Source organism: Rosa chinensis, chromosome 6, assembly GCF_002994745.2.
Source record: "Rosa chinensis cultivar Old Blush chromosome 6, RchiOBHm-V2, whole genome shotgun sequence".
Lineage (NCBI taxonomy): Eukaryota > Viridiplantae > Streptophyta > Magnoliopsida > Rosales > Rosaceae > Rosa > Rosa chinensis.
In genome coordinates this window covers 39673387-39696168 of record NC_037093.1, presented here as the reverse complement: position 1 = coordinate 39696168, position 22782 = coordinate 39673387, and the positions used below count along the sequence as shown (strand labels likewise).

The following is a 22782-nucleotide window of genomic DNA, read 5'->3' as shown; positions in this document are numbered from 1 at the left end:
CTTCATCTATTACCAATTAATTTTAAATGGAACCCAGATTACTTTATTAGAGCCCAAACACACTATAGCTGAAACAATGAATTGGTTAGCAGCAGCCAAACATGACCATCAAGCATTGTCTAACGACTCGCCACTAGATCCTACTTGGATCAGGCCATCGAACGAATTTGTTACGTCTCGTACCTCAATTTACCAGTTTACTAGTCATTTGGACGGAAAACGACAATTTCTTTCACTTTTTACTTTATTTCGATACTTTTAGTGACCCTAAAAGTTGACTTTTTGTTCGGGTCAAAATTTGAGAAAATATTCTTCATAAAAGTTGTAGAGGACGTTAAACCGAGTCCGTGGACATGTGGTACACTTAAATCGGAATTCGTATGTGAAAGTTATGGCTGAAAATGTAAAAGTTACTGTTCATAGTAACTTTCTATAAATATAGAATGTTACTGTGGTGAGTTGCCATTTTTGGAAACCTACCCAGTTTTCTCTCTCTTCTTCCTCGACCCTTTTCTCCTATTAGGTCCGATTCTTCCTCCTCCGATTTCTTCCTTCTCCGGCTGACCCATGACGGAATCCTGGCACCGGCAAGCTCACCTCTACCTCCTTGTCACATATGTGGTGGTGTTTTGCAATGATTCAGCCGGATGAGCTCGATTTTGAGCAGTGAAGTTCACTGTAGCCGATCGGAACTTTCGTCAATTTTTGGCAATTCTGGCCGTCTCCGGCCACCAAACCGGCGTTGAAGGTTCGGTTTTTGCCAATGATCATTTTGCCCCTAGCCTTGAGCCACAATTTACAGTGTGGAGGTTGAATCGACGATTTCAAATCCTAGGGTTGGGTTTTTTCTGGAAAAACTTCACAGGCCAATTTCGATCACTTACAGGTAAAATTGGAACTTGTTGTAGTTGTGAAAAATTCTTGGACTGTTGAGTAGGTGGTACTGCCAAATTTGGTGGCCATCGGAGCTGGTGTGGGCGGCGATGGAGGCGTGTAGGGTAGTTTTCTGGCTTCGATTTTTAGCCTATTAAATCCTATATTTGATATAGAGCTCGTAAATGTGAATTGGTTAGAATTGAAGAAAAGTTGTGTTGATTATGAAATTTCCGGAATTTAGAATTCCATTATCGATTTACGAGAATCCGACCGTCGGATATCTCTTGGTTCTTCCTCAGAACCTTTAAATTAATGACTTGGTATTAGAGGTAAAATTTGGGTTGAATCATAGAAGAAATGAAAATGTTGAATTATGAGGATATGACGTGGGAATCGTGTTTAATTTCCGGATAGTTATTCACGAATTATAATTGTGTACAGGACGACGTACCAAGTTACTGCTCGATGAGGGAAACCGTTTGCATGGTTGCCTAAACAGTACTGTGAGTAGACATTTATTTTAAATTAATTGTGCATGCAGTATATTATTATTTTTCTAATTGAGGTTTAATTTATTATTTGAATTATTGAGTTTTATGATTTTTTTATTGAGATTTATTTATGAATTACGAGGGTTAGTATTGAAATTCCTTCCCGAGAGTTTTTAGTAGATTTTCGAGATAGTTAGTTATGAGTTATTGAGTTGGGAAATGATTTCGGCAAGTGTTCAATTAAGAAAATATTATGAGAATTATATTGATTTCGAATATCGATTTATATGATGATATACGAGTACGAATGATTTATCAAATATTAGAGCACGATGGAATTATCGAGATTTCTTGTGTTTTGAGCTCTGCACTTATCAGCTTTGAAGTTTTATTGAGATTCTTTCAGAAAGCATTTATTGATTTACCGAGGATTTATACTTCCGAGGATCTATTGAGATATTGAGCCTTGAGTTATCGGGATATTCTTAAGTTAAGCTTTCGGTGAATTATTGATGACTTATTAGATTAATAACGGTTTTCTTTCCGAAAGCAATTATTTTGAAGAGATTGATTCCAGTTTATCGAGGAGGTAAATAAGTCAGCGCATGCATGCTTTACCTGGTCGGCAGTCCCCTCCAGGTAATAGTCTGGGCGGTAGTCCCCTCCAGACAATATTCTGGTCGGCAGTCCCTTTCGGAATATTTCTGTCGGCAGTCACCTCTAACTACCTATGGTTAGTCGGCAGTCCCCTCTAACCATCACCTCCTCGTCCGGTCAGCATTCCGCTCCGATGAGTCACTGGTCGGCAGTCCCCTCCAGGTGGCATGAGATGACTAATCGGTAGTCCCCTTTAGTCTTCGTCCATTTTGAGATATGAGTAATTTAACCAGATGTTTGGAATATGATTACGTATATGAGGGATTTGAGATTTTAAGAGATTGCAAGATGTTCTACTTTACGTGATTGAGATTCCAATAAAGATGATGATTAAGAGTATTTTCAAGATTTTTACTGCATGCTTGGTTTTTAAGAGGATAATTTGGGAAAGCACTAAATCTTATAATTATTTTCCTTTGAGATTGGTTATTTTTCGTCTACTCACTCTAACAGTTTTTAAATGCTTTTCCCCTGGGCCCTTCGGTTTCAAATGCCAGTTTGCAGGCCAGATTAGCATGAGGTCGAGCGTACATGGAGTTGAGGCATAGTCAACAGCATGGCTTCCACGTTTGCCTTTGAATTAGGTTTTCCTTGTTTACCTTTCTATTAGAATTGCTCTGATTACCTGTGAGATTAATGTTATTCAAGTTGCGTTTTGTGTTATGCGAATTGGACGATGTTGTGATATGGGGAGCAGGATGGCTCTAGGAGAATAAGGATGAATGATTTAGTAGTGTAAATTTCATTTCTACAGGTTTTGGGTAGTCCATTTTAGGGGAAGTTCTGCCAAATTTTTGGAAGAATTTCTTCTAAGGTGAACCCCACAGGGCCACTTCAGATTTCAGGGTAAAATCCGGGGCGGGTCCTGTCAGAATTGCTCACCACAAAAAAAAAAAAATCTATATTCAATAAGAGAGATCATCTGATATGTAATGTTGGATTTATATCAATGAATTGAAAATATGCTTCTACAATATATATAAAAGTAATTACAGCAATAATTTATACAATAGTATATGGATTACAATACACAACATGTATCTAAGATAAAGAAATTGTAATTGCAAGAGAACTGACTTGTGATTCGATAGAGGCTTGCAGATTGGCAATGTCTTTTAGACATAATTTCACCCCTACTCAGTGCTTGTAGTTCGTTAGACTTCTGACCACCAGGATAGAACTATCGATGAGCTTAGCACCAGACCTTGGATTCTAGCGAACGTACTCAGTGTTTTTTCTCTCTGAAGGAAAGGAAGGAAATACGTTGTTCTGTTTTTTGGGTAGGAAGACCTGTTGGTTATATAATGTTTGAGACACCACTTTAGTTTAAATTGAAGAGGTAAGTTGTTTAGACTTATCCTTTCAATAACCTCTTTAGTTCAAATTCAAAAGGTAAGTTGATCAGACTTGTCCTTTTGATTTCAAATTACAAAAACTGAATTCTATTCAAACTCTGACATATCTGATTGAAATCTCCTTGAGCTAAATTCGAGTGAGAAAAAATCTCTTTGAGGAAGATTCAAGTGAGGTGAAATCTCTTCTAGATAGATCTTGGAGAGGTAATGTCCCCTTGAGACAGATCTGGGTGAGGAAGAAATCTTAGATGGATCCCTTTGAGTTAGATCGCTATTCAACTCCAACAATCCCCCACATTTGAATAGAAAGATGAAAATAAGGAAATATCGTAGAATTGTACTAATGATGAAACATTTCGAGAGAAACTTGGAATTGATACTCATCGGGAGTGGTGTCTTTTGGACTTGAACCTAACTTAGTGAATACTTATCGGACTTACTTGGTGACGTAGTGGATATAAAATCTTGAACTGTTCACCGTTGTAGTAGGCCAAGACAACAAGCATCACACGTATCACTTCTAACGCTTTTCAGTTCATACGTTTGTGCTCATTTTGGTCCTGAACAAATTCCGGATTCATGAGAGCTTTAGATAACTTAGCCATGCAATTCTCATAAATGCGACCCCACATTTACTCTCGTATAGGTGACACCTAATTTATGAATATCCTGCTATATTCTTCTTGAAATGTAAGAGATTAGTGTCATTAAGAATATAGAGTTCAACCTTCACTTTATCACAGGTAACACACTTTCCCATCTTAGGAATGAGTTATGTTGTGTGTTCAAAGTTTTGAATCTCACTCAACTAGTTTGCCTATTGAACCTAGACCATGGAATCTCCAATCAACTAGGTTAGGTTTTTGCCAAGTTTGATTCATTGAATTGGCTTTAAACCCATTCCCCTTGATGTATACTTTACTTGCTCTCTAGGTATACCCTTTGTAAGAGGATCTGCAATATTCTCTTTTGATTTAACATAGTCAATGGAAATAGTTCCATTTTTTGAGCATTTCCTTAATTGTATTATGCCTACATCTTATGTGCCTCGATTTACCATTATATATATGGCTTTTTGCTCTAGCTATTGCTGACATGCGGTCACAATGTATGTAAATAGCTATAAGAGGCTTAGGCCATAATGGAATGTCGTCTAAGAAATTTCGAAGCCATTATGCTTCTTCTCCAGCTTTATCTAAAGCTATAAATTCAGATTCTATTGTAGATCGTGCTATACACGTTTGGTTTGATGATTTCCAAGATACTGCTGCTCGTCCAAGAGTGAAGACATATCCACTTGTGGATTTAGATTCATTGCAATCTGAAATCCAATTAGCATCAGTATAGCCTTCCAATACATGAGGGTATCATATGTAGTGCAACCCATAATCAATGGTATACTTTTAGTACCTTAGTACTCTTATTAAAGCCTCCCAATGATCTTTTCCGGGATTGTTAGTGTATCTACTAAGCCTACTGATGGAATAAGCTATATCTGGCCTAGTACTATTCATAATGTACATTAAACATCCAATTACTTGGGAATACTCCAATTGTGCTACACCTTCACCAACATTTTTCTTTAACTAGCTTGCAATTGGTATCAAAAGGAGTGACGGCAGGATTGCTATCAAAGTGACCAAATTTCTTGAGTACTTTTTCCACATAGTGGGATTGAGTTAAAACATATCCATTTGCACTCCTTTGAATGCGAATGCCAAGAATCACATAAGCTCTTCCCATATCTTTCATATCAAACTTAGAGTTCAACATTTTCTTTGTGGAATTTATGACATCTAAGTTGGATCCCTAGATGAGTATGTTGTCTACATATAAACATATAATGACACAAGAACTTAATTTTAAAATTCTTTATATAAACACATTTGTCACAGTCATTGATCTTAAAACCATGTGTAGTCATTGTGTGATCAAACTTTTCATGCCATTGTTTGGGAGCTTGTGTAAGTCCATATAAGGATTTAACAAGTCTACAAACCTTCTTTTCTTGACCTTTTACCACAAACACTTCCGGTTGTTCCATATATATTTCTTCATTTAATTCACCATTTAAAAATGCAGTCTTCACATCCATTTGGTGAATTTCTAGATTATACACCGATGCAATTGCAATTAGCATCCTTATAGATGTAATTCTTGTGACCGGTGAATAAGTGTCAAAGAAATCCAACCCTTCTTTTTGACGACATCCTTTTGCAACTAGACAAGCTTTATACTTGTCTAGTGGTACCATCTGGTTTTAATTTCTTTTTGAAAATCCATTTATATCCAATTGGTTTATTACCAGGAGGTAAGTCAACCAATTCCCAAGTGTTGTTTTGCAAAATGGATTCAACTTCACTATTTATTGCTTCCTTCCAAAAAGGAACATCTGGAGATGTCATTGCATCTTTGTATGTTTGTGGTTCCGACTCAATTATATAAGTAAGAAATTCGGGTCCAAAGTCCTTGGCAATTTTGATTCTCTTACTCTTTCTTGGTTCTAAGTCTGATTCTTGATCATCATTATTGATAGCATTTAGTTCCAGGCCATTTCCTTGTACACCAGATGATGTAGCATCATCAATATGACTTGAATCATGTTTCCTTTTATTTGAAGATACTCTAGTTTTGTATGGAAATATATCTTCAAAAAACTCTGCATCCATAGATTCTATAATAGTATTTACATGTATATCAATCACTTTTGATTTAAATACTAAGAATCTATATGCTGCACTATTATTGGCAAATCCAATAAACACACGGTCAATTGTTTTTTGTCCTAATTTGCTCCTCTTTGGTAAAGGAATTTGAACCTTAGCAAGGCACCCCCACACTTTCAATGTTTTATACGTAGGCATTCTTCCTTTTCATATTTCATATGGAGACTTGTTAGTTCCCTTGTGTGGGATTTTATTCAAGATTGTATTAGCAGTAAGTAATGCTTAACTCCAAAAATTATGAGGAAGTCCAGAGCTATTTAACATGGAGTTTATCATATCTTTAAATGTCATGTTCTTTCTTTCAGCAACTCCATTTTGTTGCGAGGAATATGGTGCAGTTGTTTGATGAATAATGCCACGTAAGGAGAAAAATTCTGCAAATGCGTTGGACTCATATTCACCTCCTCTATCTGATCGTAAGATTTTAATTTTCTTATCGAGTTGATTCTCAACTTTAGCTTTATATGTCTTAAACATATTCAAAGCTTCATCTTTGCTATGTATTAGATAAACATAGCAGTACTTACTACAATCGTCTATGAAAGTAACGCAATAGTTCTTTCCCCCATGAGTTGGTGTGGATTTAAGTGACATAAGTCACTATGAATCAATCCCAACACCTCATTTGATCTACCAAAAAGTGATTTAAAAGTTTGCCTTGCAAATTTTGATTATGTGCAAGTTTCACATTTATGTGCCGCATCTATTGTGCATTTTAGTAGCAAACCAAGATTAATCATTCTATGTAAAGAACGAAAGTTAACATGTCCTAATCTAGGATGCCATAAATTAGAAGACTCAAGCAAGTAAGTAGAAGCATTATCTAAATTATTATTAGCAACATCATATACATACAGATTGAGTTTGAAGAGCCCCTCTGCCAGGTAGCCCTTTCCTACAAAAGTTCCTCCCTTAGTGAGAACGAACTTGTCAGATTCAAAAACAAGCTTAAATCCTTTGTTGCTCAACAAAGGACCAGACACAAGATTCTTCCTAATTTCAGGAACATGTAGCACCTCAGTTACAGTGAGTTTTTCCCCAGAAGTGAATGTCAAAACCACATTACCATTTCTAGCAACACTTGATGCAGATGCATTTCCCATGAACAATTTCTCCTCACCATTAAGTGGTTGATAGGTGGTAAACAGATTTCTATCTCCACAAATGTGCCTTGTCGCACTGGTATCAATCCACCAGTCCTTATTGTCATTCACCAAGTTGACTTCAAAAACAACAGCCACAAAATCCTCCATAGCCACAACCACATTTGCTTGGTTGTTGTTGTTGTTATTCCTAATGGCAGCAGGCATATCTTTCTTGTGACGACATTCTTGTGCCTTGTGTCCAAGCTTTCCACACACCCTACAACTACCTTTAATTTTCTTGAAATTCTTGGTCTTTGTTGCGTATTTGACAGCATGTTTATTGCCTTTGAATTTTGGTTTGGAATTTCACAAAGACTTGCCATGGTAAGGAAGAAGGGAGGAACAAACAACGCGTTTCCATCAGGAAGTCCACGGCTCTTGAACCTATTCATAAAGTCCTGCAAAAAACAGTCCCTGATGTCAGCTTGATCAAACAACCAAAAGCCAATATCATTTTTTATTTTACTAATTCTTTTTTTTTTCTTTCTAATCGTAGCTTGAGTCTGAAAAAATCTAGTGTTTTTATCCCCAAGAGCAAGCCAATTAGCCTTGTCCCGTTGAGCCCAAAAAAGCTCCTCCTTTCTTTGGATCTCAAGGATGTTCTCTGACAGTTCCAAAACTTTATCATGTAGGAACAAAGACTGGGGAAACATCATAATCTGATTTTGATAGAAAAGAAGATCCTTTTGAAGGGTATTGAGTTTAGCAAAAATATTGCCAAAAACCTCTCTTTTCCAGAAAGAAAGGTGGTGAGCAAAAGCACCAGAAATAGTCAAAAAGTTTTTTTGAGGGTTAGAGTCATGGATTTGGGTCCAAAAATTTCTAACAATATGAGAAAAATCAGGATGATTCATCCAAATGGCTTCCAAATGGCTTCCAGCTTGAAGGCAAAGTAGTTAACAAGATGGGGCTGTGATCAGACCCAACAATAGGTAAATTCTCAACAGTTGAATTAGGGAACAAATTCAACCAAAAAGAGTTAGCAACAACTCTATCCAATCTCTCAAAAATCACCGTGTGGTCCTTATGCTTATTAGTCCAAGTAAAAGGAATTCCTTCCGCAGGGATAGTAGTCATATGAATGTCATTCAAGAAAGTAATAAAATTATGCATATACAAGTTAAAAGGGGAACACCCCCCAATTTTTTCAGCCGGGGAGACAATGTTGTTAAAATCACCAATCAAATTCCAGGGAGTATTATCATCAATATTCAAGTTCTTTATTTCATTCCAAAGACTTGCCTGTAGGGGCTTATGAGGATAAGCATACAAGAAAGTAGTAATCCAAGAAATATCAGAAATAGGGTCAGTGATTTTGCAATGTAAAAATCTGGGGTGAGAATGGATAACATTTAAATGAACAGTAGCAGTATAAACTAACAATAAGATGGGATACTATATTGATTAACCAATGTATCAAAATTGTGTTGATCGAATACTAAAACCCAATTAGATTAATTGCTCATTGCTAGATTAGTGTAACATGCATTCCTTGTTCCCAGTGGTTCCTTCGTACCCAGGCCAATAGATGATCACCAACTATTTTCTACTAGGTACTCTAAGCCCAGGGGCGGAGGCAGTTCAGGACGAGCGGGGGCCACTGCCCCCACTGAGATTTTGACATTTGGCTCCCGAGTATACATTTTGCCCCCATCAAGTGGCCATATATATTGTTATATATATTGTGTTCAGTGTTCCCATATAGTATCATATACGGCACAATTCAAACTTGAAAGCCCACAAACCATCTAAGCATATCATGATATCAAGTTATCAACAGGCCCACAACACACAAGTGACACAACTCCCAGTCTCCTACAAAGGCACAAACTGACGGAAAAAACAAGAAAAAAGGGAGCACGTAGCTTCTTGTGCAACCCCATTCACCTTATATATTCAAACTCAACTACCAAGTACCAATTACCAAAGCCAGCAATCTGCACTCAAAGTCAATAACCAAGTACCAACTGATATTGCTGGCTTTCTAGTTGCTGCCAGGGGCGGAGGCAGTTCAGGACGAGCGGGGGCCACTGCCCCCACTGAGATTTTGACATTTGGCTCCCGAGTATACATTTTGCCCCCATCAAGTGGCCATATATATTGTTATATATATTGTGTTCAGTGTTCCCATATAGTATCATATACGGCACAATTCAAACTTGAAAGCCCACAAACCATCTAAGCATATCATGATATCAAGTTATCAACAGGCCCACAACACACAAGTGACACAACTCCCAGTCTCCTACAAAGGCACAAACTGACGGAAAAAACAAGAAAAAAGGGAGCACGTAGCTTCTTGTGCAACCCCATTCACCTTATATATTCAAACTCAACTACCAAGTACCAATTACCAAAGCCAGCAATCTGCACTCAAAGTCAATAACCAAGTACCAACTGATATTGCTGGCTTTCTAGTTGCTGCGATGGCTTCTTTTCTCAAACCCCATATATCAATATCTCTTTGTTGATCAAACTCAACTACCAAAGCCAACACTCAGGTTGATTAATTTTTTTGTTTCTTTTTTACTGTTTTTCTTCTCCTCTATGGCTCTGTTCTTGTGTAGACTTGTTGAGAACAATTAATGTGAATTGATGAATTGATGACTTTATGTTCTATCATCAATATCATGGATTCATGGATTCATGTTATGATGTTGATAATATAATTTGATTGCTCTGTAACTCTGTTTTTGTGTTGAAAGATTTTATTGCCATTGTTTTGATCTCTTTTCTTTTTGCATGCCTGGAAGGATCGAAGTGTGGAACTCTATAAGCATATACTAATATTTTTGCTAATTACATATGATTTTGTTTACTATATTGATCGTTTCTTAGTTTTCAAACAATTTTACTTACACTTTAATCATCTAATGTAGTTGCTAATTACATATTGATTGTCTTTTGTGCTAGGAAATAGCTCAAGTCTTTTTTGTATAATGCGAATCATATTTGTGTATTATATGGTAGTTATATGCACTGATTGCAACCAAATACAGGGGATGTATTTTGCCATTTTGGTTCATCAATGGTCTTTTGATATTTGGTTAAATTTTTTGGCCCCCATACATATATATTCCTCCCTCCGCCACTGTCTAGGCCAATCGCTGATCAGACACCTCTAGCCCACCATGTCATTACAGTGTGCTGATAGATATTCGATCAGAACGGTTTCTCAAGTTGATCAACTTTGAACCCTTCTTCCACATAACATAGACCTCATAGGCCGACGTAACTCATGGGAGAAGTCAATGTTAGTGTATGATTACATATAAAGATAGTAGATAAATATAAAGATAGTTAATAATTTAATATCCTCTTGGAGGAGACTGCAGTCATAATTAATTAATTATGTTTCTTAACTTGTCCATATCAGTTGCCCCAAAACCTAATTAACAACTTGGTTTGTACTTTTATCATTTAATATATATTGATAATTTATTTTCCGTCGGGAATCAAAGAGATCTGAGATCATATACAGTACACAACCAATGATCTCAGGCAGCCCTCAAGGTCCTCTATATAAAAGTGGTTCGGACGTTCGGTGTTGTCTCCACTATCCACCACCAGTTCTCGCATTTGCATGCCAATAATATGAAGGTAATGTATCATATCAATGGTGGCATGCACCCATTTTTTATTATACTAAAGCCTCTAATTTCTGGTCAGGAATCTAAGTTTAATTCCCTCACATACCCACATTACCTTCGTTTTTGTGTTGTCATGTCTGTATTCTATATGGTATATGCATTGGCCCAAAAGAAAAAATGACATGGTATTTGCATATGCATCACAGGAAATCGTGATAAAAGTCAATATTAATTGCCAGATTTGCAAGACAGATGTACTAAAAGCCGTTACCAAGCTTACAGGTAAACAACTATGTTCGCCTCTGCTATTCTTTTTCGGTTGTATTTATAAATTGGTAATGCACTGGTGTATATGCATGGTTTAACTGTTGAACTTTGACAGGAATAACTATGGTGGTAGTAGATGGTGAGAAGGGATTACTGAGAGTTGTGGGAGATGTTGATCCAGTGTTGGTGGTGAAACGACTAAGGAAGGCCAGAAAAGTAGCAGAAATTATAAGTGTTGGACCGCCGAAGCCTTCAGAACCTAAGCAAATTCCTTCTGTATTCCTTCTTCCTCCATGTTGTAATCAGTGTGAGCTTGTTGGGGTCATCAGCTATGTTCCTCATTTTGATGGTGGAGTGTGCAACATCCTTTGAGGAGCAGAACTTCAATAGTTCAATATATTCATGAATTTGCAATATTCATTCCTCCATGATGTTATAGTAACTTGATAATACCCCGTATGTAAGAGTGAATTTCATCATATATATCCACCGCCATATTTGTTTTTGGAGGCTTATGTAATTTTATTGGTCGAAACTTATAAATAACCCGTGTTCTGCATGTGAAAAAAATTAGTTGTTTCTTTAAAATAATTTAATAACTTCGGGTGAATATTTTTTTTCAAATGACTATATTCAAAAGCAGACCTGATGAGAGAGAGGCTCTCGCTTCTCTCTTCCCTCTCTCTTCTTTTTCCCTAGCTCTCATCCCTCCGTTGTTTTCTTCCATTCCCAACCCGCCTTTGTGGTTGATTTCTGCCCCAGCGGTGGCAAGTTTGTTTCCTCTTTAGGCGTTCTCCAGGATTTCGATTGCAAATTGGGTGACGTCTTTGTGTCACCTGAAGTTTAAACATGTGGCAGTTTTGGCATTTGCTTTCATTTCCTCCCTTGGAGGGTTTGCTATCTGGATGGATTTTGATGGGTTATTGTTAGTCTCTATTCTGTTTGTTTGCGTTTTCCTCACTCGTGTGTTTTTTAACTTTGTTTGTTTGTAAAGTTTTGTTTATTCAATAAAAATTATCCTTGCACCGTTACCAAAAAAAAAAAATTCAAATGACTGTGATGGGTAATTATCAAACTGTTGAATGATTTTCAGATTTAATCTTTTACTTAAATAGCTATATAAGATAGTTGGTTTAGAAGTGACCATACAATTTGGAGGATCATATATATATATATATATATATATATATATATATAAAATTGATTATTTGGTCAAATTTTTGATCACTTATTAACATCTGCACTGTTTAATTGTTAGGTTTATATGAGTAGATTAATTATGCAAATTTTCAGCTAAATTAATAATTTTTAAGGCATTCAAAACTGTGATTTACAATTTTAAACATGAACGGTTCAGGTTTGACAGATTTGGTTCGTCAATTGATTTAATCTAATTTGATGCCTTAGCAGTTATCAATTTGGCTGAAATTTGCATAAGAGAACTATTCATGGAGTCTTAGAACTGAACAGTCTAGATGCCAATATGTGATCGAAAAATGAGTGCTACAAAGAATCCCTTAAAATGACCCAAAATAAATAAATAAATAAATAAGGGGTCGTGACCACTTACCCAATTTCAGCTTAAAAATTGCCCACTTATTCCACTAAGAGTTTTTTAACCCCATCTACCCAATCTAACATCTATTGACAATATTGTCCTCATTTTAATTAATAAATTACACTCATCTCTCTCTCCTCCCCCCACTGATCTCTCTCTCTCTCTCTCTCTCTCTCTCTCTCTCCGAGCGACGACGCCTTCAACACCTTCTTCTCTGAGACCGGCGCAATAATATGATTAATGATTCCAAATCTGGATGTGGTCTTAAAGCATTCAGATCTCTTCTTCGGCTCTGCCCGTCCGTATGGTGCGTCCACAGGAACAATCGAAATTAAGATCCAAGTGAAGGAGGCGTTTCTTATTCAACCTGTGCTCTCACGGCCCCACTCACAGTTTGCGATGAGGATGCCACATGTTGCACCGAAAGAGCCCCTTCAAGCTTGTCCAAGTTTTCCAGATCCTCCAACAGCGATCCTTCTTCTATGATATCCGCGTTCACGTGAAACTCATCTAGTGTTTGCAACCAATTCAATCTACCAATACCCATTGACTTTAGACGCTGACAACACTTAACGTAGAGATGCTTCAAATTGATTAACTTTAAGTATTGTTGTTCAGTTCTTTTTTTTGGCAAGGAATAGCAATTTTTTTTTTTTTTGAATGTTTATTGGATTGGAGGCCAATGATCTACTATCTGTTCAACAATGTGAGTAATCTGACATTGCAATGTAACTGTGGGGTTTGTTTGATGGTCTACTGGGGGGCAGTAGACACATTATTGGCCCCCAGTAGACTTGGAAATGAGAGACAGGGATCACTATAGTGTGGTGTTTGAATAAGTTACCTGTTGTTTTCTGTGTATTAAAGTCAAATTATCTGTGAATCCTACAAAATGGTGCATTTTTGGTGGTCTATTGGGGGGCAGTAGAGACATTGGACTTTGTATTGGAGGCCAATGATCTACTATCTGTTCAACAATGCAATAATATGATTCTTGGGGGGCAATAATATGCATATTAATTGATCAATTGTGCCTGTAGTATATTCATTTTGGTTTTGAGAGATTATGTAATTCACTGAGAGGGCAATAATATGATTATTGGAAGGCAATAATATGAGTATTGGGGGGCAATTATATGATTCTTGGGGGGCAATAATATGATTTCGGTCACCGTTAGCCGGATTCCGGTCACCGGAGACGGCGGTCGGCCACTGGTCAGTCACCGGAGTCCGGCAAGGTATCTGACGACTTCTCTCTCTAAGTGAGAAAGAAGGAGAGGGCAAAAAAGTCACAAAAATAAATAAAAAGAATGAAAAAGAATTAATAGGGTATTAGGGAAATAATCCCTTAGAGTATTTTGGATAAACGAGATTAAAAAACTGTTAGTGGAGCAAGTGAACAATTTTAAAGCTGAAATTGAATAAATGAGCATTTCCCCAATAAATGGTGAAATTGCGCTATATATTTATGCATGTGTGTGTACACACAGACAAACGGTCAAACACTGTCTATAATATATATCCTACCTGCTGTACTTGTCGCAATAAAATAGTGAAATTTAATGAATAGTGAAGAGACAATTTTGCCCCTATATTGACGGGATTTACTTTCTGTCCTTTCTCTCTCTCACTCAAAAACCATTTCGTTTTTAGTCCTAGCTAAGCCAAACAATTAAGACAAAAATCAAATCCACAAGACCACAGCAATGCCGGGCTTAGCAACTAGTAGAAACTACGACCCTAGCTTCGTTGATATTTTTTATTGCTTTTTTGGTCAAAGCTTCAGTAATATGATTCATATAATCATATATACTTGTATATAAACGAGATATAGTCCAAAGTCCTCCCTCGAATGATTCAGTAGTACTGATCATAATTAATCTGTGTTCCAATCGGATCTTGTGTTTGATTTACTTCCTCTTACTTATGACCTAGCTAGCTACGTGCAAAAGTCGAATGACCAACCCGGCCATTTTCATATCCAATGCTCACCGAAGATTGATTGACCACCGGAATGTTGACAGCTATTAGAGGGATTATAGCAAGCTATTGCCTATAGTCATGCCCTTATCTCTATTTAACTGATCAATGTCCGTAGAATTACACATCAGATGTTCGAACTATGTATATGACCATTATCGTTTGAATTGAATGCTCGAAATTTTCCACCAAATGGAGACATCAATATTGTGATTTATGCTGAGTCAAGTCCTATAAGTGCACTGCGCCCCCACGATGATCGAAAGCTCTTAGATAATATTTTAGTCGTATGTGAACCATATATATATATTATCATCCTCTAGCTAGATAGGTAGGAGGAGACTCGTTCATTAATGAATACTCGTTCATTAATGAATTTGTTCGACTGTCGCAATTACCTAATTCATAAGTGGGTTGTTTTTTTCAACAAATTTCGATCTATATGCCCCCCTCAAAATGAGAGATTACATTATGAGCACTACGCACCAGCTAGTCATGCATGCCAAGGCTTTCCTCAACGCTAGGTTTCAGATATTTGTGTCCTCAATAAATAATAAGGGAAATGATTATTTACCCAACTTTGGGGTTAATTAACCCCACTTACCCAAACACTCTAAAAGATTGCCCACTTACTCAAACACTCTAAAAGATTGCCCACTTACTCAAACACTCTAAGAGATTATTTCCCTAATACCCAATTAATTATTTTTTTATTCCTTTTTATTTATTTTTGAGACATTTTTGCCCTCTCCTTTGTCACTTAGAGAGAGAGAAGTCATTGGAAACCTTGCCGGACTCCGGTGACCAGTGGCCTGCCGCAGACTCCTGTGACCGGAATCCGGCAATTGGTGACCGGAATCCCGAATCCGGCTAACGGACTGGTGACCAGATTCCGGCGTCTGATTTTATTACACCCCAATAATTATATTATTGCCTCCCAATAAAAAAGTTATTGGTCCCCAATAACAAGTTTATTGGGGATTAATAATTAGTAAAAAATGAAGACGTTTTTAATTTTGAAAGTTTTCGGAGATTTATCCAAATAAATAATTTTATTATTGCCCCAATAAACATTTATTGCCCCCCCCCCCCCTCCCCCCCCCCCAGTAATCATATTAGTGCCTCTCAATAATCTTATTAGTGCCTCTCAATAATCTGATTATTGCCTCCCAATAATCATATTATTGCCAACCAAATCATCTAAAAAAAAACAAGCTTGACCATGCGCCTGAGAGAACATTGAGCTTTTCTTCCCTGTTCGACGTCACTAAATATCTCTCACAGACTTGCCCTTCTCACATTTGGAACATAGTTTTTTTTTTCCTTTCCTTCTGGGCTTTCTGCCCTCATTTTACCCAAAAATAAATAAAAATAACGGCGACGTTGTCATCAACTCTACCTCTGAGAGAGAGAATGGTAGTGGAGCCCTGTGAACCTCAACATGATCAGAACCCTTGAACCTCAAGATGATCGTGAACCTCAACCTGATTGGAGCCTTGTGAACCTCAACATGATCGTGCCCCTAAGGGCTCCAATTCTAGGTCCTTCCTCTCCAATTCCTTGTCGTCCTTGTTCCTTATTAGCACCTCTCTTATCAGAACTTGCTCCAGACAGAGTCAGCGACAACGAAGCCGAGCACAGAAAGCGGCGACTTTCTAGCTAACAAAATCCAATCCGACTTGGACTTGGTCGAGTCGCTGAACCGAGTTAGGATGGCACGCCAAGCACAGAGATGCCGAGCAAAGAACTGATGACCGAAAATTTCAAATCCAGAATTCCAGATCTGTAGACATGGAGAGAGAGAGAGAGAGAGAGAGAGAGAGAGAGAGAGAGAGAGAGAGAGAGAGAGAGAGAGAGAGAGAGAGAGAGAGAACTCGGTTCAGGACGCCGAGCACAGCGACGGAGAGTTTTTGGCGAGGAGCCTGATCTCCATCGCCGCTTGCTTCTGCTCTTCAATCGAACCAGACTTGAGGACGCTGATTTTCGAGGCTGACGATGGTTGCTGAGTCGACTCAGCCGAGAAGGAAGAGAGAGAGAGTCTGAGAGAGAGATGAGTGTAATTTATTAATTAAAATGAAGGCAATACTGTCAATAAATGTTAGATTGGGTATATGGGAGTAAAAAACTCTTAGTGGAGTAAGTGAGCAATTTTTTAGCTAAAATTAGATAAGTGGTCACGGCCCCATAATAATAACAATAGTAACTTCACATATATTTCATTTCTGAGGTCCTAATTAATGAATTTTTATGTATAAATATTGGCTGTGTGCGGGATGATTGTTTTATATATTTACTCATTACTCTCACAGCTTTCCACAATGAAGGTAATAAATCGGTTCTTCTTCAAAAGTTCATGCATGCAGTTCGATCAATACTGAAAGCTTCTTATATATGCATGCATTAACTTTCTTGTTATGCCTACACTGTGCTAAGCAGAAAACTGTGGTAAAAATTAATATTAATTGCCAGATTTGCAATACAGATTCACTAAAAGCCGTTACAAATAAAGCTTACAGGTAACTAAGCTGTTATTTAGGTTATTCAAGTGGCCTATACAGGAATAGATATGGTGGCTGTAGATGATGAGAAGGGAACTCTAACAGTTGAGGGGGTTGTTGATCCAGTAATGGTCATGAAGCGACCAAGGAAGATCGGCAAAATAGTAGAAATTATAAGTGTTGGACCGGTACCGCCACCAAAACCACCTTATCAACAGACAACGGTATCGTCTCAGCCTCCGCGTGGTGATATTTCCTTTGATCTCCCTCCATGTTGTAATCAATGTCAGATTGTTACCGTTGGATATGGTATCTTTGACGATGGCCGGGTCTGCAACATCCTTGAAAGGTCTTAGCTAGTAGAATTCGAGGAATGATGACAATAACTCGGTGGTGTATTATCATATTACTACTATATACATAATAATTTTCTTTTAACCCTTCCATGCCATACCATCGGTAAATTTTTAAGTCTAACCTCCTTCAAGTCACCAAAAAAAATAATAATAATAATCTGTAACTGAATTTTGGTCTTAGCTACAATTCCATGATATATTCGCCACTTTGGTGCAACTTACCTCATTTAGAAAATACTTAATAAAAAGCAACGACAAAAGTTTGTTCAGTAAAAATTTTATAAGTAATTGGATAAAGAAGCTAGTTTGACCATTTCACTAGTAACTTAAGTAAGTGAGAGACAATTTTCATAAGCTGAAAATTATATTTGTTTATATATTGCTTAAGCTCTTCTATCCTAAACTCGTTCCAATCATCTAATTAACTCAATAACTACGTAGAACGAGTTGTGTCCATGTAATAATATGTATTCGAACAATCACTTTGTTTTAGGTACCCAATTTCGACCCTAAATGAATCCGTATTTTGTAATATATACACTACCACAAAAATGGGCTAAGGATACCATTTCCTACCCACTATTGGGCTAATGGTGTGTCTTGCCAATTTGTGCTCACCAATGTTTTTAATGGTGTGTGTCTGATTGATTTTTATATTTATAAAATCAATAAAAGCAAAAAATAAAAGAGTTCTATCGTCACCAAAACCCTTGAAGCAATAAAAGATTATTTATAAAAATATCAAAACAATTGTTGATAAATCTCTAGCTCTCATTTTCATTTTGTGCGGTGCCAAGCTCACAAACAAAAAAACAAAAGACCTGGTTTAGATCGAGACCGAACTATGCCACTCTCTTACTCTTATATATGCATGCATTAACTTTCTTGTTATGCCTACACTGTGCTAAGCAGAAAACTGTGGTAAAAATTAATATTAATTGCCAGATTTGCAATACAGATTCACTAAAAGCCGTTACAAATAAAGCTTACAGGTAACTAAGCTGTTATTTAGGTTATTCAAGTGGCCTATACAGGAATAGATATGGTGGCTGTAGATGATGAGAAGGGAACTCTAACAGTTGAGGGGGTTGTTGATCCAGTAATGGTCATGAAGCGACCAAGGAAGATCGGCAAAATAGTAGAAATTATAAGTGTTGGACCGGTACCGCCACCAAAACCACCTTATCAACAGACAACGGTATCGTCTCAGCCTCCGCGTGGTGATATTTCCTTTGATCTCCCTCCATGTTGTAATCAATGTCAGATTGTTACCGTTGGATATGGTATCTTTGACGATGGCCGGGTCTGCAACATCCTTGAAAGGTCTTAGCTAGTAGAATTCGAGGAATGATGACAATAACTCGGTGGTGTATTATCATATTACTACTATATACATAATAATTTTCTTTTAACCCTTCCATGCCATACCATCGGTAAATTTTTAAGTCTAACCTCCTTCAAGTCACCAAAAAAAATAATAATAATAATCTGTAACTGAATTTTGGTCTTAGCTACAATTCCATGATATATTCGCCACTTTGGTGCAACTTACCTCATTTAGAAAATACTTAATAAAAAGCAACGACAAAAGTTTGTTCAGTAAAAATTTTATAAGTAATTGGATAAAGAAGCTAGTTTGACCATTTCACTAGTAACTTAAGTAAGTGAGAGACAATTTTCATAAGCTGAAAATTATATTTGTTTATATATTGCTTAAGCTCTTCTATCCTAAACTCGTTCCAATCATCTAATTAACTCAATAACTACGTAGAACGAGTTGTGTCCATGTAATAATATGTATTCGAACAATCACTTTGTTTTAGGTACCCAATTTCGACCCTAAATGAATCCGTATTTTGTAATATATACACTACCACAAAAATGGGCTAAGGATACCATTTCCTACCCACTATTGGGCTAATGGTGTGTCTTGCCAATTTGTGCTCACCAATGTTTTTAATGGTGTGTGTCTGATTGATTTTTATATTTATAAAATCAATAAAAGCAAAAAATAAAAGAGTTCTATCGTCACCAAAACCCTTGAAGCAATAAAAGATTATTTATAAAAATATCAAAACAATTGTTGATAAATCTCTAGCTCTCATTTTCATTTTGTGCGGTGCCAAGCTCACAAACAAAAAAACAAAAGACCTGGTTTAGATCGAGACCGAACTATGCCACTCTCTTACTCTTCTTCTCTCTCTTTCGCGCCCCCCCCCCCCCCCCCCCCCGGGGCTTCTCACTAACTCTCTGTTCTTTCCAGCCTTCTCTTCGATGGCCACCACGACCACGATCACCTCTCTTGCATCACTGTATAATCATTTCATCCTTTACCTGTCTCTCTTGAAGCTTCTCAAGCTGGATCTGGCTGAACATCAACCATTGTCTATTTTTTATTTTCTGCACTTTCTCTTTACCTAATTTCTTTTGTCAAATTTATTCGCAGGTTGCAATTTTTTCAACCTTAGGGTTTCAAATTTGGGGCTTGTGCAGCAACCTATCAAATTTGTTTCCCTCGTTACAAAATTGGAGTTTATCTTGACACGCATGCAGCTCGTCATGGAAAGTTTCTGTCACTGTGATTTGAATTTAGATTCGGTATAGATCTGAATCCATGTAGCTTATTTTTGTTTCTGGTTTGCTATATGGCTAAGATTTTATCTTTTAATTTTATTCTTCTCAGCATGAAAGAGGCATATTGGTGAGATAACGTTTTTAACGTTAGTTTTGCATGCCACTGATTAGTTGTAAATGTAATAGCATATATGCTTGGTACGTTTTGTTAAATTGTGATTTATGCCATTGTTTTCCTCTTCCAGATATGCTTGGTATGTTTTGTTTTCTCTATTATGTTGGTTTACTGGAATAATTGTTGGTTGGAATTATGGATGAGGACTTAGAAATAGTAATTGATAATGCTTCTTGTGGATATTCTTTGATTTTGCAAGTTTTAACTTCTCATTACATTAATTTATTTTATGTGCTATTTTACTTTCATTCTTTATACATATATGCTTATGTGTGACAAATTTGGTCATGATCTGCCATGTTTCTTTTGCAGAACAGCGTATGATGTGAGTTTGAGTGATGAGAGCTGACCTCAAGATCTCTTTGATTTCGTCAGCGGCAAACTCTTAAACTCTTTCAAGTCATGGGAAAGGCTTGATGTGTAAGTGCCAACTGTTTAATATGACTCATGTTGCTTTGTATGGTTTCTACTTTCTACTTCTTCTGTTTATTATTTACTAATTCTGCATACTGGTTTCCAGAGGTGGCATTATATCCCACTCTTTTGAATTGGAGGCCAAGACGAAAGGATTGTTTAGTGGTGCAACAACTGTTATTACATTTCGCTTTCCCTCAAAGGATGCTCTGCAGGTTGAATAGAATGTCCAAATTCCTTGTATAATGCAAGCTTTTCTTGTTTCCTTTAGGAGGCATATTATGTGCCTTTTCCCTTTACTCCTGTTCTTTCTTAGTAGGAGTCCTCCATTTTACGCAATGACTTGTACTTTTTCCATAGGAGAGTGTTGAGGCTTTTATCAACTGTGTTGTGAAAAATAGAGGATTCAGCTAGGGAAAGCACGTTGCCTGCTTGATCAGAATGTGGAAGGACCAGTCACATATACAATTGGTATACAGCTTCCTCCATTTTCTTCTATTATAGCTTCTTCCGTTTTTTTTTTTTTTTTGGTATTTTTCCCTTCACAAATGCTATGTAATGATTGTTAAACTGATTAATGAACCTGTTGCAGTTATACTTTCGATGAGAATACTCCACTTGTTGATGATCCAGAGTACATCTCTGCATTGGGTGAAACAATATTCAAGGGAATGCAAAGCGGAGATAAGGATGGGGTCTGGCTAATGCAGGTAAAAGGAAGAATTTAATTGAGTCTTACTATTTAACTCTGAGTATCTCTTTAAGAGAATGTAGCTAGTTACATTGACATCCCATTTGTAAACAGTAACCATGCCTGATTATTTATGTTTCTCTAGATATTAGGACATGATACTTGTGCCATTTTCATTTTAGTGCAAGAAGCATGCATACTATGGAATAGTTTTTATACCCTCATATATTGTTTGTGCATTAGTCCCTAAGCATGCATACTCTGTGAAATCATAGTGATTATTTCTAGCCAAGTAAGCTGACTTGCCTCTTTGTTGCTTGCAGGAGAGATCTTTTTGCAGTTCAGTGATGGACCAAGAGAGATGATATATTGTTCTTATTTCAGATGAAAGAAGAGTGAAAGGAGTCTCTTGTAGGAGTTGTTTACAATAATTTGTATTTACCAAGGTTCTAAAAAACGCTAGGCGCTAGTCGGGCAGTGACCCGAGGACTAGCGCCCAGGGGCTTAGGCGGGAGCCTAGGCGGTTTTTATTTTTATATTTTATTTTTATTTTTATAACATATAATTATTTAAATAAAAATATAAGGTATATATAATGTTGGAAAATAGAAAGAATGGCATGGACAAATAGGTCAATTGAGCAATAACTCACTAAGTATAATAATATAAAAAATAAAAAAATAAAACCTGGCTTGAGTCTTCGACATTCCAACCTCTCTCTCTCTCTCTCTCTCTCTCTCTCTCTCTTCCATTTCCGTGCGTCAAAATCTCAGGCAACCTCTTCCCTCTCTCTTCCATTTCTGTGTATCAAAACCCAAGGCAAGCTCTTCCATTTCTCTGCGTCAAGACCCAAGGCAAGGCCACCACAGATCTGAGACCTCCAAGATCTCCATCTACAATTTCCAATCTTTAACAGTAAGCTACTACTCTCTCTCTGTTTCGTTGCCCAGAAAACGTGGTCAAGAAATTGGGGATTATAGTAAAGATTGAAGCTTTTGCTTTTCTTGAACCAAAGAGGGAATCCCATGTTTTCTCTGCACCCAAATAGATGATTTTGATTTTGAATTGTGATTTGTTTGCTTAGAATATGGATTTTTCAGTTCTGGGTTGTTGGCAAACTAAGAGAGTGAGAGAAGACAATCGTTGCTTTGACGAATAAGGATAAAAAAAAAAAAAAAAAATTCAAGCGCCCAAGGCCAAGCCTGCTCCGCCCAGACTCCGCTCAGGCCGCCTAACCTCCGCCTAGCTCGCCTAGGCGGGCGCCTAAGAGGCCAGCGCCTAATACCTTCGCCCAAGCCAAAATCAGAACGGTACGCCGGCGACTAGCGCCTAGGCGGCTGCCCAGGCCGATTTTTAGAACCATGGTATTTACATATTTAAATATATATATATATATATATTTTAAAATGGAATATATGTATTCACCAAA

At 37.1% G+C, this 22782-nt stretch overlaps 1 protein-coding gene and 1 long non-coding RNA gene across 4 annotated transcripts; both read left to right on the top strand.

Moving 5' to 3' along the window:
- The first annotated feature begins 9612 nt into the window (after window positions 1–9612).
- On the top strand, window positions 9613–11590 carry LOC112173801 (heavy metal-associated isoprenylated plant protein 43-like). 3 transcript variants are annotated; one of them, XM_024311488.2, is made up of 4 exons: window positions 9613–9751; window positions 10712–10850; window positions 11047–11122; window positions 11223–11590. In XM_024311488.2, exons 2-4 carry the CDS (start codon window positions 10845–10847, stop codon window positions 11477–11479), a joined length of 339 nt encoding a protein of 112 aa, XP_024167256.1. In that variant the 5' UTR covers window positions 9613–9751; window positions 10712–10844; the 3' UTR covers window positions 11480–11590. The 3 variants fall into 3 exon arrangements, with proteins under 3 accessions (XP_024167256.1, XP_040363436.1, XP_024167257.1); XM_040507502.1 differs by having other exon boundaries at window positions 9623–9751; window positions 10732–10850; XM_024311489.2 differs by having other exon boundaries at window positions 9638–9751; window positions 10752–10850.
- An 8139-nt stretch (window positions 11591–19729) lies between these two features.
- LOC121049792 lies at window positions 19730–21795 on the top strand. Its single transcript, XR_005801343.1, has 7 exons — window positions 19730–19811; window positions 19946–20097; window positions 20561–20668; window positions 20769–20877; window positions 21023–21133; window positions 21255–21372; window positions 21677–21795. It is a non-coding gene; the product is annotated as an uncharacterized LOC121049792 (long non-coding RNA).
- Window positions 21796–22782: the final 987 nt, after the last annotated feature.

Coding starts and splice junctions, on each gene's coding strand:
- LOC112173801 (XM_024311488.2), top strand. Junction 11,123..11,222: donor AGCCGTTACCAAGCTTACAG/GTAAACAACTAT, acceptor GAACTTTGACAG/GAATAACTATGGTGGTAGTA.